Below are 27,550 nucleotides of genomic sequence, written 5' to 3'. Positions count from 1 at the left end.
ATGGAACAATCCTCTACCCATCAGATCATCATCCCTAACTTCACCATCAGTATGATCAGGACCCTTCATCTCTGAGGCATCTAATTGGTTGACATCGCCTTAAAATCACTCCATTGCCTATGTAGGGGGCCCACATTTAAGTGTTCATAAGGCCTTTCAAACTAGGTATTTAATTTGAATTTTGATATCCCTTGAGAGATGTGACCATCGCGGGAACCGATGGGCTGAGGTGTAGAACGACAGAGGGCACAAAAGACGAGAACCGCTACCATCTGCTTTTTATTATTTTACTTATTCGTTTCCCAACTGCTACCGCAGAGAACCTCACGATCTTCCCATTGGATTTGCCATCTTAGCCAAGGTGTTCAACCTCCATAAGGTTAGTCGTAAATTTATTTATCTTTTATTAAAGAGAGAAGTCAACAATGGAATCAGAGCCACGGTTGAATTGGATTTTAATGTTACCTACTCGAGCATGATAACAATAGGTTGTAATTAAAATCATTTGCAGCTTAGAATCCGGGAAAGAGGTGGAGCTATTTGTTAACAGTTCAAGTTCATACCCCATATTCCTCACTACAAATCTTTCTCGTCTCCCCTTCTTTCCAGGTGACAAAAAAGGGGAGTCTTTCATTTCATAAATTGTCACAAACTGCTTTGTTATTTGTTGGGTTGGGTTTATAAAATTTGGTTTTATAAAGTGGGACCTACGGCCAATAAAAGTAATATTTGAAAATCGGAGTAAAGAAGTGCGTCGTGAGAAGGCCGCTAAACATAAGTTCTTTTTCACAATTAAAGAAAGACACTTCACATAGAGAGTACCTTCAAACACACACCTTCTTGATTGTTAAAGCCACCCCTAAAAATAATTGAAACATCTTTATAAATTGTGTGGGTTATGTTTTAATAATATTACCTGATAGTGTTAAAATCAGAAAATTGTTATGCCTCTGTATTTCATAAAATTGTTAGCTATTAAATACCGTTTATTTTTTGGGCCACCAAGGAAAATTGGGTAAAGCATAGCATATAGAAATATTGATTTCTATATTAAATTGGGATGTAACTTTTAAATTGACTATATTAATTTATAAAAATATTTGAGGGGGTCGAATGCGTACTGCAGAGGGGGTGAAAATATCATCTCCCATTAGTAATTTATATTTTTAGGTTATATTATTTTATATAGTTTAAAATATTTTTAATAAATTAATAATTAATAAAAAAGTTAAATTAATAATTAACTTTTATATCCATAGCAGAGTAACGGATCCCACATATTCTAACAATAGTGTTTATATTATTTCTAATGGTTTTGATTTTTATTTATTTTTTTGTTTAATAAGTTGTGAACTTCTTTTTGGTTGGTGGAAGAGAGATTTGCATCCTAATAAGTCGGTTGAATAAATTTTATTTTTATTATTTATTTATTTATTTATTTATTTGGCATGTGAGCTGGGGTTGGGATGCATAAATCAAATTTTTCACAATTTTTTTACAATCTTCCACCAAGTAAATCATCTCTCTAGGATAATCCTAACCTTCCAATCCGTAGAGGGATAACACAATATAGAAACCTCTATAAGGGTTAGCAGATACTAGAGTGGATCCTAAAGAGAGATCACTTCCTCATGAATTTATCTTGAATCGTGGCTCAACTTTCTCCCAATTTTGGTTAGGGATCCAACCCCTCACAGGGACCTACCAAATCAATGATTTTGATTACACTGGCATGTTAAGCATAACACGCCATTGATTTTTAAAATTATATTTCAAGAATGGTAGTTTGGCTAGTGAACTCATAAGCTCTCAATTCTTATTGGCTCTATTTGTACCTCGTGAAACAAACCATTATGACAAAACTTCAAACCACGGGTATCCTACCTAATTACCTATCTTACCCCTCTCGTCACCCTTTTGTTTTAATAATAAAGGTAAATATTTAACCAAGGAAAAACCCACTTACCATTACCATTTCATTACCATCAACAATTTCAATAATATTTTTATTTTTTAATACTTTATTATTTTTTAGGTACATTAATGTTGATATTTTATTTATTTTCAAATTTCAATTTATGATATATTACTTAGGTATTGTGAAACTACCAGTCATAAGCTTTTGGAGAAAGGTATTATTAATCTTTTATACTTTAACACTCCCTCTCACATGTGGCTCCTCTTTTAGGTTTAGCCATTGTATGTGGATTTTTGCTATCAAGGAGGTTTGAACCCGGGCATTTGCTTTGATATCATGTCAAACTACCAGTTACTCCAAAAGCTTAAGCTTTTGAAGAAAAGTGTTATTAATCTTTTAGGGTGCTGATATCCGCCCCCCTCCCCCCCCCCCGGCTGGCTAACGTATTCCCACCATTTGACCGGTCTCTCTCTCTCTCTCTCTCTCTCTCTCTCTCTCTCCACACACACACACAACAGGAACAGTTGGTGGGCCCAACAGAAACCATTGGTGGAATGGTGGGCCCATCTTTGAACAACGTAGGCCGCGCCCATACCACACCATAGGATAATCCAAACCGTCCATTTGATGGGCCATAAACGTAAATAGGTTGCGTCCCAAAATATTTTTCCATAGGCGGATCCTAGCCCTCCGATCTAAATAGAAACTACATCTTATGCAACCTCTATAGATTGTAGGGTTGTGATCATCCAATGGAAATGATTTTTGGGGCACAACCTATTTACATTGTGGCCCATCAAATGGACGGCTCACATCATCCTATCGTCTGGACGGTACACTTCATTTTCAAAAATATGGCTCAGATCATCCTAATATCAGCGCCCATCTTTTATACTTTAACTGGTATTATTGATTTGAGGAATGCTAAACTGAAGGGCGCCCTTTCAAAAATCTATCTACAGGTGCACCCCCATTGGACCATCTCAACAGAGCGCATTTATTGCAAGGGAGCCTTTCAGTTTAGCATTCCTCTATTAATCTACAGGTAGCAAAGCTTATAAATTGATTGGGAAGCTTGCTATCTATCCCACACTCTCCTTCTACAAATAGTAAAGTCTTCTACCCCTTGTGATAACCGATTTAAAAATTTTAAAAGCCTTTTTATTTTAATGTGACCTAACTTCATTTTAGGAATTAAAGGTGGATGGTCAATTTTAAGATTAAAATTTTGGGGTCCCAGGTGGTATAAGTGCACTCACAATCACTGATTTGGTAGACAGTCATGAGGAGACCCAAATGATCCTTGTCCTATACTGAACAAACATCATTTGTTAGATTAGCTTACAAAAGCAATCATTTAGGTTTTCTTGGCATTAAAGGAAATAAAACCTTAGATCAATGTGCTATGATCATCCCATCAATGTGGTACCAGTGGCAACGTCGGCCATACCAATGGTTGTTATCCATGTGGATAGAGATACTTGGATAAGTTGTTCTTGTGATTGACTATCCTCTTTGGACAAATTTATCCTTTAATTATATTGTATGCTGTTCACCAATTTTGTTTTACTAATATTACCCGATAAACTTTTTCCGTGAAGAGAACGACCATGGAAAAGGTCAATTTTGACAATTAATGGTAAAAGATAACTATTTGGTGCCAGGAGCGGCATTAGAGAGAATGTACGTAAAAATGTATGTAAAATCAATGATGTTAAATTCACCCCTTTAACGTTTTTCTTTGCCTTTAAAACTAAAAGAATAATGTTCGGAGTGAGAAGGGGTATCATTTCCCAAACTTTAAGGTGAAAATGTTTTCCCTGTAGAAGCTTACTCAAGAAATAATTTTATGATAGTTTTGCGGCAATTGACCCCGGAGAAGATGATATTTGCCCACCAATTTAATTGTAAGGGCTCAAAGAAGTTTGATTCATTACACCTTAAAAGTAGGGGATTTGAAAGGGACCATCCCATAAGGCATTTCACTGAATTAAATGAATAAGGCAAAATCTGAGCCAAGTGGCTGCACTCTCATGCAACAGCCATTCCTCGAAGTATCTTCTGCAATGGTCTCTAGCAAATCCCTAAAACTAGTGGGGTGATCTTAACATATCAATGAAAAAGTAAAATCTCATAATGTAAAAATTTTACTTAAAAAATTGTTTTATGGAAATTTTACTCCAGTTGAATTGACCCTATCCTCGTAGGCGGGAAATTCAAACTTTAGATAGGGATAGATGACTAAAGTCGAGTTTCTGAAAAGTTTGTACGGTGATCTAAACCTAACTCCTGATTTATGGATGGGACCCACCACAATACTGGTGAGACGTCCGTGATTTTCCTAATGCTTCTTAGAAGAATTGACCGCTTCTGTGTAAGTGTAATACCACGTGATTTGAGCCACACAGTATAGAAAATTGTAGGTGGGCCCCACTCCTCACCAATCCTATTGGTGAAAAATAATGGGACCCACCGGTATGAAAAGGTTAAAAGTTTATCTCGCGTGGACTCCAAATTTGAACGTAGGTTATACTAAAGAGACGTGGGCCCACTGCTAACTAATTGGTACTCTCCAGAGAAAGGAAAAGCTACATATAAACAGAAGTCACTTTCACTGTTTCACGATCAATGGAAAAAGGCAAATTTTGGGCCCTACAAAGTCCAGGAGGGTATGTATATGAGATCAAGACCGTCTATCTTGCGGAACATCATGAGATGACCCACATGGACTTGGTCCCATCGTAAACGGATATCATATGATTAAATTACAAGCTATAAAAATTAACGGTCAATCGTCTCTTAGCATAACCCAAATTGAAGCTTTGAGGATCTACGCCCTACGATTATCCGATCAACACGTTCTCAATTGCATTTGGCTGGCCTTATGATTTGCGTTCAGATCAACGGATCTGATCGCTGAAATGATTCAGAAGTGGAGCCCAATAAGTACTTTTAGGAAGGAGCATAAAAGTGACTTTTTTCTTGGTGTGGTTTTTATATTTCTAACGGTAGTGGTGATTTTGTATTTTTCATAAAATTCAGGGGTTTAATAGTAATTTAGTAGTTTTCTTTTGAAAACGACCTTACACTTTCGGTTCGAATATGTCCGATGACGGCATTCGGCTTTGGTCGGAGTTGACGTGCGTGGGCGCCGGATAATTAAAAGTTTCTTTTTCTTAAAAAGCAATAAAATAAGGGCCCGATTTGGATACCTCATATATATTGTATTTGGATTTGGATTTGAGTTTTGAATACAAAATGAATAGATCCCGCAGCTCATGTTGATGGAAAACGAGAGGGAAGTGGTACTTTCTATTGGAGGGGAGAGGTGGAGGAGCAAAGAGGGTGAAGGAAACTGTCGTATCTGTGGATTTTTAATTTCTTATTTCCACAGCTTATTCAGAAATCTGATTTTTTTTCAATGTCAGTTGCTGAATTGGAAATCCAAGAATTTGATCCGGATCCAAATTACAATGCAAGAAGGGCTGCAAATGTCAGAAATCCAAATCCAAATCTTCTCTGCATTGGCACTACCACGTTTTGATCGATGCACTAACTCATTTTGTCTTTTATTAATTAAACAGTTGTCAAAGGTTATTACAGTTCCCAAAAGCTCTCATAAGCTAGTTTAAAAAGAAAAGACAAATAGTTAGTGCAATAATCAAAACATTGTAGTACCAATATTAACATCCGAGAAAATTTATTTATTTTCCTATTTACGAGCAAACAAAAATTTGCACCGTTGACACGGCCGTCCTTATCATCTCTAACTTACAATTGGGTCACTTTGGACCGTTGATAAGGTGAACCATCCAGCGGTCGGATTATAGCCTAAAAAGTGGATTATAGCCTATAAAGTATAGCAACCCGGCCTAAAAAAATATAGTGGTCGGACTATCCTAGCCATCCATATTTTTTGCCTACAAATGGATGGATAAAATTGATTCACGGGAGTAAATTTTGGTTCATGGCCCATCCATCGCAAGGCCTAAGAGATAAATGGTTTGGATCACTGACAAGTGGACCCCATTTGTAAAACTTGTTCGCTTCTAATTTAACTTGGAACAGCATGCGTGTCCATGGTATAAGAACCCCAATAAATTATAGTTCGCGTTGATGTGGGCTACTGATATTGGCACGTTGATGTGGGCTACTGATATTGGCACTGCATGTTTTAATAATTGTACAAACTCAGCTTGTCTTTTCTGTTTTCAATGGCTTTAGAGAGCTTTTTGGGAACTATAATAACCTTTGACAGGCCGTGCATAGCCTATGGCGGAATTTTTCTTATTGGGTTTTTGCCCTTGATGGAAAGGGAGGTTCTTATGTTGAGCACAAGGGAGATTTGGAAAACCAACTCAGTTAGTAGTCTGGGTTAAGGGAGGTTTGGACAACCAACTTAGTTTATAGTCTCGATAAAGATGACTACCCGAGAAAACAACTGCCTTCGTGAGCTACTAGTCATGTCTCCTTCACGACCGACTAGTCTTGTCTCTTGTCTGAAAGCACCCTACAATATTAACCATCGGATCAAAATACTCTATTGTAAAACATTGATCAATATATTTTTGGCACTCATTGAATCATCCTACTGTGTCCTTATGATTTTGACAATGATGAACAAGCTCGCCAACAATTCAGTACGTACCACTTAGTGATATGACCTTCACAGGCACACCACAGCAGACAAGCAGCGATCCAAACACAATCACATGTAAGAGATTTTATATATGGTGTAAGCCCATATAGTCCATTATTTTTCAAGAAGTAGAACTGTACGGCCCACACCACACCACAGGATGATCCAAATTGTCTATGTAAGGTCGTGCATGCCCAACAAAATCTTCAACTGTATGGCCTTCTGATCGATAGAGGAACTGCATGGAAACCTCTATAGATCTTAAGGGTTGGGATTATTTTATGGAAAAGAATATATGGGCACAATCTATTTATGCCGTGGCCCACCAAATGGACGGTTTGCATCATCTTATGGTGTGGGTCGTACAATACTTTTTGAAAAATAATAAACTATACGGGCTTACATCCGATAAAAACTCCACATGTAAAAACATTTAGAAGAAACTGTAACAAAAGACAAGAGCATGTCATATGTAATTAAACACATTCCCCCAAAACAATCATTGTGTTTTATGTCAAACAATATCGCCCGGAGGAAACATAATTGTCGAAGCCTCTTCTGCCAATATAAACATCACCTCACATTGACAATGCTTCCCAACATTGAGAATAAAGGGAGGATCTCATAGGTTCCTACACTAATGGTCCGACATTCTAAGTGTTTGGCTGCCGGAATATTTTTTTTGGTTCCTGTGACTTTTGTGGAATTTCCGCAGGAAACCCACGTTTGGTTGCTGGGCCTAAAATAATTATAGGAACCAAAATAACCCCGCACGAAATCCTACCCTGGAAAAAAAAAAACTCCCAGGAACCAAAATAATCCCAGGAAGCAAAAATAAGTTTGCAGAAGAATTTTTTTCTTCCCAACAGTTCAAGAAACCAAATAAAGCATTATTTTTTTCCCACCATAGTCCGGTCAACTAAACATGGGATTTTTATTTTACCGGGATACTTCTAGGGAGTTTTTTTTCCCACCAATCTCCCATGGAGTTTTTTGTTCCACAGAAATCCAAAGAACCAAAAAAATTCCAGAAACCAAATGGAGCAGGGCTTGGTCTCGCAAGACTATTGGTACAACTCGGGTCGACTTTAGGAAATTTTGGTTGAGCTTTTATCATAAAATTGGGTCGGGTTTGGTTTGATTCCAATTCATTTTTTAGCAAAAGCTCGATCTGACCCGACCCAAATTGCACCCCTATGCAATTTAAATGGGAAAAGAGCTTGCTCTTGTAGAAGGGCAGTCTAGTTGTCAATGCTAATTCACGTCTTTATTTTTGTATTATGAAAGACAAGTATGAATCGTTGGTGACTAAATCACCCAGCGTACAAATGGACCTACAAAATGATATCATTTTCTACTGGAAGGTTTGAAAGACAATAACAAAACATATGTAATGGGGTGCGAGGCATGTAACCGCAACAAGACATAGATGCTTAAACCACGCTCCTTACTTTGGTCGCTCCCTATTCTGGAGTGAATTTTGGGAAGACATATTGTTAGGCCTAAAATCGGTAACAAATACGGCAGTAACGTAAGAGCTGGGCTGGAGGACCCGAGGAGCTGAAGTGAAGGAGTTGAGCCCTGCACAAGAGCAAACGAGGTCAGAAGACCAACCCGGAGTCTTTGCTCCGGACGGGCCTTTCGACACTCAAGTCAGTACGAGCAGGAGTGCAGAGCCAAATTTTTAGAGTGATAGTTCCAGAAGTTATTACCCCTCGCTCTGAGCCTTGAGAGACTTTTTATAGAAGGAGACCTGGGGTGGTTGGATTACCTACTTCAGAACATGTGTCGGACCTTTTGTGGGTTTAGGTTCACCCACTCTTAGGCAATTACCAAATTACCCCTGCGAAGCAGTTGGGCTTGTGGTGGGCCCTTCCGGGGCCACGTGTCGACAGCTCATTAGTTGCTGTTTTTCGTACCCTATCACATATTATCAAAAGATTGCCTGAATCTCATTGGGCAACAGTTATTCTTGTAGTTGTTGATCGACCCTCTAAGTACGCCCACTTTGTTGCACTAGCTCATCCCTATACGGTTAGTGTTAGACCCCTAAAGCCAATGACATAGGCATTGGCTTGTGGTGGCACCTTGCACCCTTGCCAATGGCCAAGTGGGCCCCAAGAGTTAGGCCAAGAGGAAACAAGGTGGGAGTAGACCATGGCATATGGTCAATGGCATGAAAAAACCAAGTATAGATGGTCTTGACAAAGAGAGAGTAGGCAAAGACCTTGGTTGCATGGCATATGCACACAAGGGCTAAGGGACTTGTGGGCATTGGTGTGCAAATGCTGGTATCGGTGGGCACTAGTGTGCAAAACAGCACATTGGCAGGCTTAGGCACTATGTAAATTGGCCAATGGCCTTGAGTTGGTTGCTAAAACTACCCTATATGTAAGAAAAACCCTCTTGCCTTGCCCTAGAGGCAACAGGTCAAGTTGGCATCACACTACTCAGGGCCTGTTCAACTTTTATTTACAGGCCCTTTGATTTAGGGAAATGATATTTACGCCCCTTTTATCAACAGGGACACTCTATTTGCTAGTGTACTTTGCAATCAAAGCCACTAGATTTTTCTGACATAAAGTACATTAGCCCCTTTTTTTGCCATTGATACCGTGATGCTGGGTGTCCCTAGTGATCAAAAGGGGCGTAAATATCACTTCCCTTGATTTATAATGATATCCCACTAAAAAAGCCACAGCCATATAATTCCTCTCGAAATTGTGGATTATTTTTTCCACAAGGCTCCGTTTCTTTCGTCCATTTTTATGTCATAAGAAACGGAGCCTAAAGAAAAAATTTCCACTAGAAACGTTTTTCCTTTAATCAAATTGGACCTTAGGCCCTGTTTAGATTGCAGGAAAAATATTTCTGATGGAAAATATCATTCTAGGATTTTTTTTTCTTTATATAATTTACAGGGAAATGATATGATTATTGTTAGTTTAGAGGAATATCATCACAAATTGGATTTTTTATCACGTATAAAAATAGTAGGAATTTTTAGAAATAATTTTCCTTTCCAAACTTTTCCGATAAATTCCTGCAATCCAAACAGACTCTCAGGTAAATTGAATTTCAAAATGGACTAGTGTCTTGGCCCATAGTATATCAACGGTCTTGATCACCCAATCACACATAGGCCATGGTGAACTCATGTTGAAATTCGTCCTTATCTAAAATATTTACACTAGAAAACATTTTCCAAGGAATATGAGTTTAAGAGAGTAAAAGCAATGGGCAATATGGACAAAAACTGTTTCCTTGCTAATAAAATCCCCATCTCATTTTGGCGCGAAGCCTTTTCTCTTCAGAGATTGCTATTCTTTCATCCATGGCGGGCTTTAGTTATCATCCACCACAGTTCTCAGAGGTAACTTTTTCTCTTCACTTTCTTCATATATTTATTTTTTCTGTCAAGATTCAGCTGTGATTGATACCTAACCTATGCATAGTATTTTTTATATCTTGGATTATCATGGGTTTTTTTTTATGATTTCTCAAATTGATATTTGTTTTTCTTGGGGTTATGGAACTCAATCTGTCATTTAATAGTGTTTCAATGAATTTCATTCTTCTAATGTTTATATCTGTTATCTCATGTGATTTCTGATCTGTTTATGGAATTCATTTTACCTTTTCTTGTGCATATGGAATTGGAAATTGCCATCACATGATAATATTGAAGAGTACAGCTCAGTGTTATTTACTTAACATGAACTCATTTGGTCACTGAGTGATGATGAGTACAGAATATACCTATGGAGAACTCTATGGAGAAGAAGAACAATGGAGGAAGAAGAATATACATTGATAAACAAGAAGATGAGAAGAAAACACTTTTTGCTTCACCACAAAAAAAGCCTTCCAAGAGCCCAAGAGAAACCCCCTCTTTTTGCCCTAAACCTTCTCTTCAACCTTGAGTATTCCTTGCTTTTGCTTGACGTCAAAAGCCCTCCTAGGTCCCCCAAGAGAAAAACCCTCTTGCCTTGCCCTAGCTTTAGCTTTCTCATCAAGAAGAAGACCTTGCTTTTGCTTGACCCTTTTCTCCTCTCCTCCCTACATTTTCCTTCTTCTTCAAACCCTCTCATACACCAACCACATATATAGAGAGAAAACACATCCCACTTAAAAGGGCCAAGTGGGACCCACTCCAAGAATGAAATAGAACCGGTGATTTTGTATAACCAACTCAACAAATACTACATCATCTTTTGGATTTCCTGTTTCCTAGTTGATATTGCACAACAATTACTTGATGAAGGGTCAGTGAATTCATTTAGTGACAGAATTCATGCCATGTTTAATTTGAATGAACGGCGTTAATTGTTCATGTTCGACTGCCTTTATGATCTGCTTGAAGAGTTCTCTTGCAATTTGCAACACTTGCAAATATTCTTATTTAGTGACTAGTTATTTGTTTTCAATCGATGGTCTTTTCTATTTAAGCAACACTACTGACTATATTAAATTATGCGAATCTACCAAAATATAGGACTTCTTCCTCTTTAAAGAGTTAACTTGCAGTTTTTGTGTGTTTATAATACAGCCTAATAGCCATTTGTTATGAAAAACAATCTTATTTATAAGCAAAAATTACTGGAAATTAAAGTACTAACGATTATGTAAATGTTGGCTAAAATACAGGATGTAGCGTGGCTTCCAGCATGGCTTCAGCCTCATCAAGTACCGTTTTTTGGTGAAAAAATTAAGGATGCTCAAACCCTTTCTCAGCTGCCATGTCGGGTATAGTATTTTTATGCCATTAGTTGTGTGTTGACCTTTGGAAATTTCATGTTTTGATTATAAAATATTATGATCGCCTTGGTTTTGTATGGTAAGATAAATTTAAAATAATTTCAATTAAGCTGAAACTCGGAGTAGACTTGGTTTAGCCTGGCTATGAGTAGCGACTCCAATTTCTGAAACTTAATTTTAATCAAATTGAAATTTTTTTCATTGATTCAGTTGAGTCGAACTGAAAATTGGAAGCATGATCTCCAAGTTGAGTGAGTTTTCTTTTTTTCCTTTTTGTTACCATTGATCAGAAGAGACAGCTAAATAAGTATCATTTAGGATATCTAGTTGTTAAAGAGTCTTTGTTGCTCTCATTTTCACATTTTATTGATATGTGAGTTAATATGGATCTTGGAAACAGCTAAATCGATGGCTTAAAGACAATCTGAAATATAGTTTTGACATAAAGGATCTTGGAAACCTTCAACCTTTCCTAGTCGTAAAGGTGGAAAGGATGAAAAGGGAATGATTCCGACTCTCTGAGTGTGAGAGCAGACTTCAAATTTTTAGTCACATTTCACATGTCTGATAGCAAGTCAAGCACTATGATACCTAGATACAAATATGTATACAAAAACGGACGCACGAACAATTGAACAAAGATATGGCTCGGCATTTTTCAAAATCTAGGACATAGATATGGATTCATGTTTCCCATACCATGATATAAGACACAAGAGTGTGGGCAAAATATCATAAGTAGATTCAATGCAGAATATGGAATTAATAAAAAATTAAAATAGCATTTATTAGACCCATACTCAAAATTGTTATTGAAAATATGCAACAACAACAGGAAAAAAGAATATACTTAATTAAAAGAGAGTGACATTTGTTTGAAACATGATAGTATTTTGTCCAACAAAAGTATCCACAAAGTATCTAGCATGAGGTATTATACCGTGTTGGATACAATATGTTGGGTCTACAAGTATTGAAGTATATAGTTCAATAAATATACCGACTTTTTTTATAATAAGAAAACAAGTGGAAAGGAATAGGAAGATAGGTAAATAATCCTATATGATCTAGAAGTATAGACACCTTATTTTGTCCTTGACTGACCTGACACTTTTTGTCTCGGAGTGGGGGCCTTAGCTTTTCCTCGTTTTTTCCCTTGAGACTTCCACTCCTTTGATCGTGACTAATATTTTGAAGCTCTTTGCGAGATACTAGTGTGGATCATTAGACTACTAAATAAAATAAAAGAAGTATCTATTGGATCTTTTACAACGGAGCACCACTCTATTTATAGTTACATATGATTCCAAACTGCAGCTTGTAGAATTAGCACTTTATGAAGTTGTTTTCTAAATTAATGGCATTTTAGTAACTTGAAGTTCGTTCCATACAAGGATATTTTTATGCACTTTTATTGGCTCATTTCACGAGAAATATCTGTTGATGGATCTGCACCTTGTTAAAATGGTCAGGATATTTCATTTCATCCAGAAGACAACAGTGATGGGCCACCAGATGAGCAATTTTTATCCAGAGAAGATGGTAGATATAGCAGTTTTCATTTATTTTTATCTGGACAAGGCCATTCGCCTGTTGGAAACACTCCCTCTTATGGAAATGTATGTTCTGATTTTTTTTTTCAGAAATCAATTTTTAATTGTTTCTATCAGTTTGTTTCATCTTTGTGATAAATGGAGTTAGACCATAGCCACAATATGTGGCTTGAAGTAGTTGCTTCTAATATATATTCTATTCAATTTCAGTTGATGTCTATCTGATGTCATAGGAAATTTATAGACAAGAAAACCATTGTTTGTGGCATCGGTAGAAAACATGATATGAAGACTTTTAGCTATCTCTAAAATACATGTATAAAAAAATCAGTTCACCTTTGTATTTATGCTATTACTCCATTAGTTATTGAAATGAGTGTGACTTCCAATATAGCTTGTGCATACTTTGCCTTAACCAACATTATTAACAAATGTTTGAGTCTATTGATTTGGATCATCCTAATGCTCTTATCATTTCCGTATGGAAGAAATTGAAACCCCAAGTCCTTTGAGAGGTTCCACGGTGGCATGTGATGTTGCATAGGTGTAGATGATGGTGGTTCCTTGGATAATATTATATGAGTATTTGCAATGAGTGTTTGTGCTTGAAAATTTTATGCATTAGACAGAAAAATGAGACTTTTTGTTGGACTTTCTGCATAAAAAAATACGGAGAACTATAAATGAGGTTGTACTATGTTTTTTAAAAAGGTTATAGTATAATAAAAAATCTAGAAAGCATAGGACATGGAAAAATAAGAGGAGAAGTTGATGGAGGATGTTTATTGTTTAGAAACAAATCATTTTAGGACCTATTAAGGGAAGTGATATTTACGCCCCTTTTGATCACCAGGGACACCCAGCGTCAGTGTATCAATGACAAAAAGGGGGCTAATGTAGTTGATGTCAGAAAATTCCTGTGGCTTTGATTGCAACTACACTGGCAATGGGTGTCCCTGGTGATCAAAAGGGGCCTAAATATCATTTCCCCCTATTAAGGGTGACATTCTCAAGATGTTAGCTGAATTCCTTGGGATGGTCCAAGTTGTCAAAGCTGCTAGTGCTACTTTTATTACCCCAATCATCCCCAAGAGAGAGGGAGTCGTGGAGATTAAAGATTTCAGGCTCATCATTTCAGTTAGTGGCTCGTAAAAAATAATTGCAAAAATCTTATCGAAGAGATTAAGAGGGAGCCTTGGAGCAGGTGGTATCTTCTAATTAGGGGTCTTTTCAGAGGGGCCTCAAATTCTGGATGGGTTGCTCATTGTGAATGAGTGCCTCAATTCTAGAAAAAGAGGGGAGATTAGGTGTCATTTATAAGGTGGATATTGAGAAGGCATACAATCTAGTGGATTGGAGCTTTGTAGACTACTTGCTAAGGATAATGGGGTTTGGCGATCGGTGGAGAAAATGTATGATCAGGTGATATCCTTCCCCTACTTTTCTATATTGATTAATGGTAAGCCCGTGAGGTCTAAGACAAGGGGATCCAATCTCTTCCTTTCTTGTCACGTTGATAGGGGAAGCTCAGAGTGATTTTTCACGGAAGAAGTGATATTAGTACATGCTACCACTGATTTGCGGCTGACAGAGTGATTTGTATTGATGACTCCATGGACCAAGTGAGGACTCCTAGGTGTTGTGGTGATTTAACGATTTGTTGTGGTTGAGAACAAATGGAGGGAAAAACATCATAGTTGGAGTCAACATGGACAATGGGAGAGTGGACGAATTGGTGTTGTTTGGGTGCAAGAAGGGGAAGCTTCTTGTCACCTATGTTGGTCTTCCGATTGCTATGGGTTTCCCTACTAAACCTTTGTGGGACCCGGTGGTTTATTAACCACATTCATAGAGTAGACTAAGTTTATGAAATCCTAGAGGACATGGATAGTGTCAGGCGAGGATAAAAGGGTGAAGTCTTTCTATCATCATCTTGTATATTTCCATGTGCTTTCCAAAGTAGCCAAAGTTTGGAGCATCCAAGCACCAGCCGGGGTATGTGTCTTTGGTTGGGCTGCTTGCCTTGAAAGAATACAGACGGTGGAGTTTCTAAGAAATGGTGGACCATTATTCATAGACCATTGTGCATTATGCATAGAGGCAGGGGAAACGGTGGACCATTATTCATTCACTGCAGGGTCTCGAGAGATGTGTGGAGCAGGGTTTTGTCTAGATTTGATATTGGCGGGTCTTCCCTGCCAAGCTATAGAAGTATTGGAATGTTGGTCCAATATCCCGTGGAGGAAAAAAGGGAAGATAATTTGGAATGTTTCTCTCTTAGCAACATTAAGGGTGTTGTGGAAAGAGCGAAATGTGCACATTTTCAAGGGATAATTAGAGAGTGCATTTCCTCTTCAACAAGATCATAGCCATTTCCTTATCTTGGGTGAGAACTCTACCATGTTTCAGGTTCGTGTCTGCCTATTACTTATCGTACGGGTGGAAGGAGATTTGCCGTGAATCAGAACAGGAACCCAAGATTGTCCAAGAATGGGAGCCTCCTGCACATGGCTTCTCGAAATTGAACTTTAACTGGTCTAGTTTGGGGAATCCAAGACCCTCTGGAATCAGAGTACTAAGGGACGAGTTTGGATCAGTTAGATGGGCGTTCACGGGCCCCATAGGAGTCATAGATGCAAATGAAGCAGAGGTGCGTGCAATCCATCAAGGATCAAAGTTCCTTGATAATGAAGATATAAATAAAGTGGTAGTAGAGGGTGACTCTCTCAATGTGATGAGGTGGCTTAAAGGCTCCCACTCTGCCCCTTGGAGATTTGCACGTTTCTTTGATGGGATCCAATATAGGGTTGGTGAGGCCAATATTTCATATCGTCATGTAAGGCGCTTGGCTAATAGTGTAGCCGATAGGCTTGCTAGAGAGGGCATCTCAAGGGAGGGTTTAGAATTGTTCGATTTCTTCCCTTCCTGATCTTTTTCCTATTTTTGGCCTCACTGTGGTGGCTAGCTTTTGTATTTATTCTGTGCTTTTTAGCTATCTTTGCTCTTGCTTTGTATAGACCCCCCGGTCTTTGCTTCCTTCTAATGAAATCTTTTACCATTAAAAAGAATAAAATTGGATAGTTACAACATGAGTAATTGGTTCTTTCAGATCCAACAGTGCCTTTGGAAGATGTTGTATTTCTTTTGGTCATATCTTTATTAAAAGCATCTCATACTAGATCTCTGCAAATAAACCTAATTTCTTTTTTAAACACGAGGTGATCGTGTTTTTCTTGGTCTATTTCTTCTAATGCTCAAACGTCTTGATGAATAGTATAACTTTGTTTCTTCAATTCTCCACACAGGTTATTTGATCATAACCTCCCATGTGTGATGTCTTTCTTACCAACAGGTTCTGCATTTTCGCCTATGTCTTTCATCCGAAGGTGTCTCACAGAACTCATTTCATCTTCACGATATGCCCCAACAGGGAACGCCAGGGTCAGATAGAGCTGTCCCCGGGCAACCCGTTCCAGAAACTTTAGTAGTCCAGGATGATACCGACCGTCAATACAAAATAGCCAATGGAGCTTATACGCAAGATTTGGTGCCCCTAACACGGATATCAAAATTGCCTCAAAAATCCCCTTCTGGATCTCTTACTAAAGATAACAGGAATAACGGAAAGAAACATCGAGACAATGTTGATGCCGGGCACCTCCAAAATGCCGATATTAATGATGCAGTTGAACTTTCTATTGCGGCATCTGAGGCACTTGCCATATCTGAATTGGTGAAGAACGGCATACCTAGTGAAGTTTTGCCTGCTGCGACTATACTGGAGGCTGCACTCCGTGTTAAACAATTGAGAAATCAATTTTGCGTGGATAAGTTGGAGGATACTTATGCTCCCTTAATGGATGACATTGATGAGACCGATCAGCTTTCTGACTTGGATGAAGACACCATGGCAGATGCTTTTGAGGACGTAGGTTTAACTCCTACACAAATTGTTGCCACTCCTGATGATTTGTGTGGTGGTAGAACGTCCTCTCAGGCATTTCATACTAATAGTTGCAGTTCACTTATGAAGCGGGGGAGTTCGTATACGAGTTCTTGTGTAGCAGATACACAAATGTCAGAAAACCATTATGGATGCAATGTTGACGTTCATAACACGGATCATAAGGCTAAAAATGTTGATTCTATCAGTGTTTCTGCCCAAAAAAAACTGGATGATGTTTTTTCTGTGGAGTTAAGATTGAAGGAATCACTATTGGAGTCCCCAAATGTGCAGCAAAAGAAGCAATGTGGCGAGCCACCTTCTGGCTCAAGTACTTCAAGCATAGAAAACCATTTGAATGCTTGTCCACGTAAATCAGTCCAGACAACTGCAAGTGCTTCAGCTACCACTCTAATTCCTATAGGAGGTGTAATGATTCCAAAGGTAAGACTATAAGAGGCAAGCTTTTACTTTTGAGGGTGAGATGTCATTTTTTCTACAGCTGATCAGCTCTACAGCTCTTTTACCGAGAAGTAGATATTTGATGTAAGTTCGTTTTGCAGGGAGTCAACTTGGACATAGAAGGTGTGACACAATTCCACAGTCAAGCAAGCATTTTATCCTCTCATTGGATTTTAGATTCTGGAAAAATTGGTAAGGTTCTGCATTCATCTCCAGTTTATGTATTTGAGGAGGATTATTCATTCATTTTTCCTTTCTGCTGAAGATGCAGTAAATAATGTGGCCGTAGATCGTTTCAGTAGCCGCTGGTTAGGTGGTTGGACTGGAAAGGTTTGCACTTAACATCATGTCAATTGTACTCCTTCTCCTTGCAACTATTCTTTTTTTCCCTTACCATGCTCTCCCATAATTTTCGTATGCCTTTCTTGGATCAAGATCATCGTTAGCAAAATGCCGTTTTAAATGGCCTTTTTTTTTTTTTTGGAAAAAACACATTTTATTGTTTTGCCTTTTAACACTCCATTTAAAACTTTTACAGTAAAAAAAACTCCTTTTGAGGATAATGTTTAAGACACGTTTAAAAAGTGTTTTGAACGTATTAAAAGTATTTTTTTGGCCAACCTTCCAACTTTACCCTGCTATATTAAATATATATATTTTTAATGTGCCTCTTGTATTTCCATTTTTTATTATGTCTTTTTTGAGCAAATAGAGTATTAAACTTGAATTTTTCCTGTCCTGTTTTTTTGCCAAATCACGTTTTGCTAACTTTGATCAAGATGTCGGCTAATGTGTGTCAGTTATTCACTCACTGTGTTACTGTATATCGTGTTTCTATTATCTTCATCATTCTGATTCACTAAATTGTTTTGTAGGATGTTCATGCTACTGAACATAGAGGCCAGAATAGCTCTAAAATCATACCGAAGTTTTTTGTTCAGGAGACTAGTTTCCTTTCTGAATCTGTAGATGTGGGTTCTAAAACAGTCGCTTCCTCAGCCATACCCTTTGAAGATTTACATCAAGATATCAATGAGGAGATTTCTTTTCCTCAAGATGTCGTGGGATCCTCTAACTTCTCATATGCAGATCCTCTTTGTTCTGTTGTACCATGCAGTATTTCCTTAGATAACACCCATGCTGTTCAAGTTTCCACTCAGAAAGATCTACAGGAGGCTGAAAAGTGCTTAAATCCCACAACAGAACTTGTTGAGTTAGAGAGTTTGCATAGGACAACAGTGTCAAATGCTGAATTGTTGGTCCCATCTGTGTTGTTTATTCGTGGGGAAGAGCATGTTGGTTCCAAGGCTGATGGAAAATGTTGTGGAGTAGCTAGTCGCAAGCACTTAGCGTCGCTCAGGAGTTACAGCATGGTACTACCTGCGAGGGAATTTGTATTTTCGAAGCTTATATCTAAATATCAAGGGACGGGTGAGCCAAGCCACACTGATATTCTTGGTGGTAAATATTATAGAGAAGACTATAAAACCACTGACATTGGGAAGCCAAATTTGGAATCAACAATTCAAAAGGTAAATAGTACTGATACTGCTAATAAAGTTGATTTGCCGGCTCATCAGCAGAAGGGAAGTTGCTCCCCACTTATATTGAATTATGGGGCCCGGCATCGGCTTCAGGCTTGTAATATTATTGTAAATGATACAGAAGAAATATGTTTGGAAAGAGCTTTGATGGCACAGAGGGAAGCCAAGTTAGCTAATTCTAGGAATGTAGCTAGTTGCGGAGATCAAACTAATTTTATGTCTCTTGCCCTAGCAAATTCTAGCTTACATTCAAATCCCAATGAAAAATACCATCCCAAGAAAATGAGAGTTCGTTTCTCAGAAGCTGAAGCCAAGTTTCATCAGAGTGAGAGTGGGCAAAGGCCGTCATCTAGACATCTGACACGTAATAGTTCCTCAGATTATCCCTTTGATTAGTCATCCATGTTACTTTCACATGGTTCACTTTCTGCTCACAGTTTCAAAAATTGTCTGACTTCGTGTAGGAAAATATACCAAAACTGGGAAAAAGGTGAAGGATTCTGGCCTTGTATCCGAGCTTGGAACTAGAGAAGAAAACTTTAACTGCTTGACAAGGTGCCCCCTTCGGGATGGAAGGAGCATGATATTTCAAGGTTTAGAATTTTTACTAACAGGATATTCAAGTCAGAAGGAAAAGGAACTTGAGATGCTAATCTGGAAACATGGAGGTACAGTTCTCCCTAATTTGCCGTCACCTTCACGAAACTTAAAAAGAAAGAGACAATCGGGCTGTAAGCCACACCTTGCAGTTGTGCTATCCCCAAAGAAGGTCTGTTCTTGGGATTTGGCTCCAACTGTAATGACTTTTTTAAGTGTTGCAAGATTCCTGCTTTACACAAAGTATATTAGCATTTCTCATGCCACTAAAATCTAGGTGCACCACACTTCCTGATTAATTTATGAAAAATTCGCTATTTTAAAGTTAAAGTTTTACCACAGGTACGATCTGTGAATAGTTCAAATGTAAGACTTATTGTGCCAATCAGGATTTAAGAGATCATTAATCATATGATGTAGATTCCTGATCAATATGTATCTTTTGGAATATCTGAGTGGAATGGAATATAACTAATAATCCTTCTTCCGTTGCTGTTGTTTTGATGCCCTTATTTGTTTGTGTGGTTATTGCTTTCTATAATCAGTGTGACATCGCTATGAGCAGCTGTTAAATTCGCCTTTTGATTTATCGTACCGAAAATTAGAAAGTCTGAGCTGATATAAAAGCTTCAATCAGGTAATTCTTCCAGGTTAATAGGTTCCATTGTTGTGATCCTATTAACAAAACGAATGCAAGAGGCATGGTATAAATGATGTGTAATGAGATTAAAGTGAAATGAACCATCAATTAATTAAAAGATAAGTGTGTGTTAATATTGGTCTCAGAAAGAACATGAATAAGGGCATGCCAAAATGTGTAGGTGTTGTTGTTCCATAATATCAGGGTGACATCTCTATACCAGCATGGATGGTACTGCTTTAACTTTATAGAGACCAGCACGGAAGTGACCGCTTTAATTTTTAGTGTTGGTCAGTGTCTTTCTGCTATATTTCTTTCCTCATTTCCTTAGAGCTATAGCTATGATGCCCAGGTAGATTCACATAGGAGATATGATGGAATTTCTGGAGATTCCTAATGGATTATGTAGAACATGTCCTAAAATTACATTATATGTTATTATTACTTTATAATGATACAGTAGCATACTTTTTATATCTATAACAATTTTGTAATATTTATAACTCATACTAACAATATTCAGTTTTAGTGTATATACATTTGAAATATGTTTTAAGTGGCATTGCTTTAATTGCATAAGGTATGCAAGTATATTTTTGTGATGCTTTTGGTTGCCACACATGTATGGTGACCTTAGAAAGTTAGAATAGAGGAGTCGGGGCACCTTCTGACAACACTATTTTTGCGGCTTTGACTATAGATGCTACTGTTTGGGAGGGGTGCAAGTGCTTTTCCCCATTGTTTAAGATTAAAAATCCCACATAAACATGTTTGATCTTCATTTTTTTCTTCTTCTGTATGATGGCTTCCAATTGAAAGATCGGAAACCCAAGGATTTTGCACTTTTATGATCTAGATCTTTAGTTTCTATCTACGCAATACATTTGGCTTATTTGTATTGAGTAAAAACTCTTTTTTTAATGCAAGTCTGTTGTGGATTAAGGCGATTTGTCCTGGTAGTGTATAGTGCTATGATTTGTGGACACGGACACGGAGTGTCAGACACAGCGAACCCCCAAAATTTAGAAACCGGGACACGGCTAAAATAGAAAGTAAATATAATCATGATTTGTGGATACGGATTCATGTGTCGATTTTCGACACAGATACGAGTTGTCTGACATGGCAACATTTAAAAATCTAAAAATGGTGTCACACACATACATATAAAATTACTTATTACTATCATAATTTGTAACAATATAAATATGGTATTCATTTAACAAACTAATAAATCATAGAATTGATTACCATTCAAAAAAAAAAAAAGATCTTAGAATTAATAGACTATAATCTATAACAAACATGAGATAATCAAATAAGAACGCATTCATCAATTTAATGCAGTTCTCTTCCATCTCCGATATACAACGAGAAAGGGAGACCAATATGATACAATGAATATAGTATTGGAATAAGAGTTTGTTTAGGGTTTAGGGAAGGGGATATACCAGCAAATATTAGATAAAGGGATAAAACAAAACTTTATAATAAAAGAAGAGTTAATAATAAAAGAGGTAAACACAATATTCAATAATAAAATAGAATGTCACACTTGGTACGATAAAATGTGTCCACATGCCCACATTAAGTCTAACACTTCTAGCAGTACATTTAAAAGTGTCCAAAAGAGTGTTGAGATGTGTGAACATGAGTGTCGTAAGACACGTGTGTCAGCAATAAATTCAAAGTGTCGGCTAAATCATAGGTATAGTGTCTTCATTCAAATAATTATTGAACACCAACTTTGTGGAAAACCACGTTCCACGGTTTTTTTACATTTGCTTTCTTCGACAATTCTGTTGATGTTCTATTTAAATGTAGTCATCTGTCTGTATTCAGTTTTTGCATGGCCAAGCTCATCTTAGATTTAATACCATTAATCTCTTATTACTGACTACTGTACTGTTTCCGCAGGTGCAAACCACCAAGTTCTTATATGGTTGTGCAGTAAACAGCTTCTTGCTAGAAACTAACTGGCTTACTGACTCAATTTTTTCAGGTTCTGTATTAGCACCCAAGAAGTAGGTTCTAACTTTTTTACGTCATACATTTATTTCTTTGATGCTTCTATCATTTTTGAATGGTAAATATGAAAAGTTAAAGCTATTATCGTCTTGCATTGATGTGATCTTAATTCTCAATCAACAACACTTATACATGAACTGTGAAACACTACCTTCATTTGAATCCCTGATTCTCCAAATTTTTAGACATGATGGTGGAATATCTTGAAGGTGGGAATTATAATATATTTTGAAGATTTTGAAAAACAGTAGACTGAATATTTTCCAATAAATACTGGAAAACGAGTCATGCCTAGCCTTATCTTCAAGCCTTTTGAGGCTTGAGCTTCTACTCTATGGCATGAGAGGGGGAGATTTCTTTGGAGTCTTGCTTTATCGGCCGTTTTGTTGCTGGTATGTAAGGAGAGGAGCTGAATGATCTATAATGACTCTAGCAGAGGTGTGCCCAACATTCAGTCGTAGATCCTCTCTTTGAGGGTTCATTGGGCAGCTGTGCTTCCATAATTCAGAGGTATTTAAGAGTTGTCTATTCGCTTTGGGATGTGATTCATTTGAGTGCTGTTGCTGTTTAGGTTGGCCGTTGATGTAGTTCATCTTCCTAGAAGGAGTTGAAGATCCAAGGAAAGAGATGAAGTATGCAACCAAGAAGGGTGGAATATCAAAGCAAGTGCAAGAGGAGAAAACTCTCTCTCCCACAAAATTGGGGTCCACACCTAATTCAATAAGATGTGTTTTGTTTAAAATTTTATTTTGAGTGTTTAGTTAAAGTGATAGAGGTCACTTTTTTTTTTTTGTCTTTTATTTCTTTTAGTTATAAGCTAAATTGATAGAACCCTTGCCATTTCTTTTTGTTTCTTTACATTATGAATCATAGGAAGAGAGTTTAAGTGACTCTTGAATAAAAGAGGGCCAACTTTACTATTCACACACTGTTCAGGTCACTATTCAAGGAATTTTCGTAGGCAGTGTACGTGTTCTATTTTTACTAGGCTTTGATTTATGGTGGGCATCTATGTGAATGGGTTATAAATACCAATGTAAATCCGCTTTGGGGTCAGTCTTTTTTATGCGAATAATAAGGAAGGTTTTCAGAGTTTTCTTTGGTTGCAGCTTTGCTATTTTCTTTTGTAAGGTTATTGGAGGAAGGGACTTTTATTATTGAAGATCCTGGATACTTGATCTCTACAAGATATTAAAGAGCCAACCTACAATTGTAATCAACTTAGGATGGATCTTTTGAATACAAATTTCAGCATGTAGATTTACTTTTAACGATGCAAAGTTCAGTAGTTGTGATTATTTTCTGTAATAATTCTTCTTTACATGGTTTGTTTTAAGATCTGAATTAGATTGTGAAGATCCATCCTTGGAGGGTTTGGATTTTTTAGGGTTAAATATTAGTTTTAATAACACAAAAATTAAAACTGCTTATTGATTCTTGATTTTTGAGGCTTCTTGGAATTATTTTTGGAGCTGCATATCATTCTTGAATTCCAAAAAAATTTCAGCTGTAAATCAGTTTGTGGTACATCAAAATTCTGCTGCATATTGTTTTCTTGAATCCTGAGGGCTTGGGTTTTATCTTTTACATCAATTGGTATTGGAGCCATGCTTCATAGAAAGGTCATGAGTGGCCGAGGGTACTGACAAAGGGAAAGAAAAAACCCTAGATGAGGTTAAACAATTTTAATGAGGTAAAGGTTTATCAACGATGTTTGGTATCATTCACCGTAAGAAATAAGGACAATGAAATGGTTTGATGTGGTACTAATGGATACATGCATTATCTTACTCAGGAGACCTTGACACTTTGATGGGGGTGCTATGTACGCTGGCCGGAAGAATATCTACATGTTTCATATAGATGATGATGGGCCATAGGGGTAGCCAATAGGAAATGAGGGTTGGTTTAGGGATTTAAGTGGTGTGCCATGGTCGAGGGCCAATAGCATATAAGGTACTTTTTTTAAGCGTTAAGTGGTGGGCCATGGAAAGAATGAGTAGGGTAGTGGACGATAGGGCTGATGCAGACATCATCTCTCTCTCTATCTCTCTCTCTTTCTCTTGCTCATCTCCTCTCTCTTGTCTCCCCCTCTCTCTCTCTCGTTCATCTCCTTCTCTCTCTCGTCTCCTTCTCTTGAATTTTGAGCCTTGCCCTCTCTTTCTCGTCTCTCCCCATTGTGGGCCCCTTCTCGTCTTCCTCTCTTCCTCTGTATTTTTTGAGTATTGCCCCCTCTTTCTTGTTTCTCCCCATTGCTGGCAAAAGTTGAGCCGTGGAGGCCGGATCTGGAACCGTAGAGGCCAGATTTGGAGTATGGCTATTTCGTGGTGGCTAGATCTGGGCCGTGGAGGTCAGATCTAGGGCCGTGGAGTCCTGATCTGAAGCTGGGGAGGCCAGATTTGGAGCTGTTGAGGTTGTGATGCTGGATCTGGAGTCGAGGAAATCCGCAGAGGTTGCCGGAGGCCGTGAAAAGCCGTGGGTTGCTGGATCCGGAGTCGTGGAAGGCCGGCTATAGGCGGAGCAATCTTATTTTTCAGGCAGAGGATTACTGGAAATTGTGGATTGCCAGATTAGCAATGAGGTTGATGAGTTTGGCTGTAGGAGGCTGTGGTCTCTGGAATCAAGATCACAGGTGGTGGCCTGAGGACGGGCGTGGTGGCCAGTGGCAATGGTGGTTGCCGGATCTTGATGACGGTGGTGGTGGCTAAGGCTGCCTCGACGGACATGTTTTCTGTGGAGGAAACGGAGATGAGACTGGAGGTGGTGACCGCAGTGATTGGTGGTGGTTCGAGGTGGAGGCTGTCGGAGATCCGATGTTGTTCGGTGGTTGGCCATCGTGCATGGTGAGGGTGCATGATAGCTCTGGGCTTTTGAGGGGGATTTTTGAAAATCGAATTCGGGATGTCGTGGAGAAGTCGGTGTGACGTGGCAGGTCACAATCTTGACTTGGGGGCCCCCACAATATGGCATTTTTGTTGGATTCGATACAATTAAGGCTATTGGGTATTGTAAGGGGTAATGGGTTTTTAAAAAATAAAAATAAAAATGGTAATGGGTTTTCTTTTAGGCCTATGAGAATGCTCCTGGGCAATTCATCCTATGTAAATCTGGTGGGACTACTTGTCCCCATTGTAAAATTTGCTTGTATGAATATATTTGTCAATTTTCAAAAAGAATAAAATATGAACTAAACATTGAATAAAGATCCAAATAAAATAAAATAAAACAGGTCCACATAACTACACTAATCCTAAGACTAAATCACATCAGTACGTCTTGACCAGCTCGGTCTGGGGCCTTCCCTTTTTCTTTAATTTTTCCTCTAAAATTGGATCACTTCTTATGGATTCGTTGAGAATGATTCTGATCTAGTTCAAGTCCTATTAGAAGTAGAAGGCGCTCTCTCCTCATGGACAAAAAAAGATTGTAGTCAGTTTGATAATGATCGAGTGACATTGCTTCTGAAAAAAGAATACTTCCAATCAATATGAAAAGTCATATCTTTTGCTATTTTTTTCTCCTTCTATTATGATCAAAATGGTTTTGGTGATCAACTCTTGGTAAAATTGTTGTCACAGTTTTGGGTAAAAGTGTTACTTTGTCCTAGCATTACTCTTTTAAAATCAAAGAGAAAAAAAAATTGTGATTATTTCTAATTTAAATTATTCTCTTCCCAAGTTATGTGTCAATAGTAATTCTCGGATTAGTGTTTTCATGGTGATGTGGGTTTCTGCAGATACCTGATTCTATCAAATCGAGCAGATGACAGAAAGCATATGAGAATTGGTCAGCCACACTGCCACACTAACTATACTCACATCTTCGACAGAGTAGGGATCATGCTCAATGGGAAGCCCAGTTTTTGCACCAAATTTGCCAAAATTATAAAGGTAATGTATCTCTCTTCAGCAATATACTTTCTAGTATTTTTTTTAATCTTTCAATTCTGATGATTGCATCTCTTTTCTTATCCTTTCAATTCTCAGTGTTGTAATTCAAATTCTTCCTGCTAGCTGTATATCTCTCAAACAGTTTATGAAGCTAAATAGATTTCCATGTCATTACAATGCAACCACAGTTGAAGAGCGGGGAAACTTCAAGGAAACATGATACTACCAAAATACCTCTTGGTGTCATTTCAGATTTGTTACTCCAGTTTTATTCTTTCCTGAATTTATAAAGAAAGTCTTCAAGTACATTTGTACATGCATAATCACAATTGCATACATTGATGTAAGTAGATTGCAATATGGCAGAAGCAAACTTTGATGACCTCGAGAAGACCAAATATTAGAATCCCTCCGTCTAGCACTGTGTAAATGACGTGTATATGACATCTGGACATTTCATTTATAGTGGGTCCCACCATAATTCAGGCCGTCTGAAAAAAATACACTTATCATATGATCCTTCTGAGGATGATTTTCCCCCATTGAAATGTAAACTTCTGTTTATTTTTTATTTTAGTTGTCCATTTGCAGTTGCAGAATAGAATGAGTAGGATCATCTAATTCATGGCTCACTGGATGAACAGTCTAGCCCTCGTGTATTGTGTTACATTGAGGATAATGTTAAGAGATAGCGTACTTTTAACTTTTTAAGTAAGTTTTACATTGGTTGTATTATGTTTTTCAGGTGTGATTGTGTAGGTTAGAAAGAGGGCCATCATAGTAATGGCATCCTTGAATTTCTGTTTCATCAATACTATTTAAGGAACTTTATAGGGGGCAGTGGGGTTACACCACAAATCCTCTCCTTCCCTATACTTCCTTTCGTCTTTTTTTCTTCTCTCTTCTCTTTCTTATACTCCACCACTTCGGTGGTCTTCTCCAAGAGAATTTTCTTTTAATTTTAACACATACAAATTTTCATGCCATTAAAAAAAAAAACTTATAAAAAATTTCAATACCCTTCAAGGGCACCAATGATTTTAGCCAGTAACATATTGTATGTGTTGTATGACTTATTTTGTTTTCATCAACCGCTTTGAAATACAGGTGTGACAACCCAAGAGAGGGGGGGTGGGGGGGGTGAATCGGTCAATTAGAAATTTTAGGCTTAATTAAGGGAAGATTAAAAATTAATCTTCTAATTAAGTACTAATTAATCTAACCCTTGTTCAAATAGATTTATCAATAGAAGCTAAGGTTTAGACATTCTAATCATGCACATTTACTAACCCTTGTTCAATTAAAGGATAAACATAAGTAAGGTTAGAGATTACCAATCACCATACGTGCAAGAGAGAGAGAGAGAAAAGAGACATCCACAAGGAACACAAGATTTATAGTGGTCCGGTCTATCACAAGACCTACTCCACTCTTCCAAGTTTACCTCATTGGGATCTCCACTAAAATGTTGAAGCCGTACACCCGACTTCTCCATCTCCAAAGGAAACAAACCCTTCCTGTACGAAGCCTTGTCGAGGTGACACACCCTCGCACATGATTCACCTTTCTTCAAGGGCC

The 27,550-nt window shown here is 37.8% G+C and overlaps 1 protein-coding gene across 5 annotated transcripts in view; it reads left to right on the top strand.

The window, feature by feature from the left end:
* The first annotated feature begins 9,810 nt into the window (after positions 1-9,810).
* Positions 9,811-27,550, top strand: part of LOC143852988 (uncharacterized) — a 53,130-nt gene continuing 35,390 nt past the window's right edge. For 2 of the 5 annotated variants that reach the window (XM_077362677.1, XM_077362679.1), the window contains exons 1-8: positions 9,811-9,930; positions 11,205-11,303; positions 12,788-12,934; positions 16,221-17,255; positions 17,375-17,465; positions 17,539-17,603; positions 18,149-19,181; positions 19,282-19,586. In XM_077362677.1, the coding sequence (XP_077218792.1) occupies positions 9,892-9,930; positions 11,205-11,303; positions 12,788-12,934; positions 16,221-17,255; positions 17,375-17,465; positions 17,539-17,603; positions 18,149-19,181; positions 19,282-19,586 (2,814 nt within the window). In that variant the 5' untranslated portion in view covers positions 9,811-9,891. Of the gene's footprint in view, positions 9,931-11,204; positions 11,304-12,787; positions 12,935-16,220; positions 17,256-17,374; positions 17,466-17,538; positions 17,604-18,148; positions 19,182-19,281; positions 19,587-21,971; positions 22,079-25,818; positions 25,973-27,550 lie in introns of those variants that run through there. The other 3 variants (XM_077362678.1, XM_077362676.1, XM_077362680.1) reach the window with 3 other exon arrangements.

This window comes from Tasmannia lanceolata, unplaced genomic scaffold (genome assembly GCF_043159265.1).
Source record: "Tasmannia lanceolata isolate RefF3 unplaced genomic scaffold, GAP_Taslan_0.1 ptg000019l, whole genome shotgun sequence".
In the NCBI taxonomy this organism is placed as follows: Eukaryota; Viridiplantae; Streptophyta; class Magnoliopsida; order Canellales; family Winteraceae; genus Tasmannia; species Tasmannia lanceolata.
This window is presented reverse-complemented; position numbering and strand designations above follow the sequence as displayed.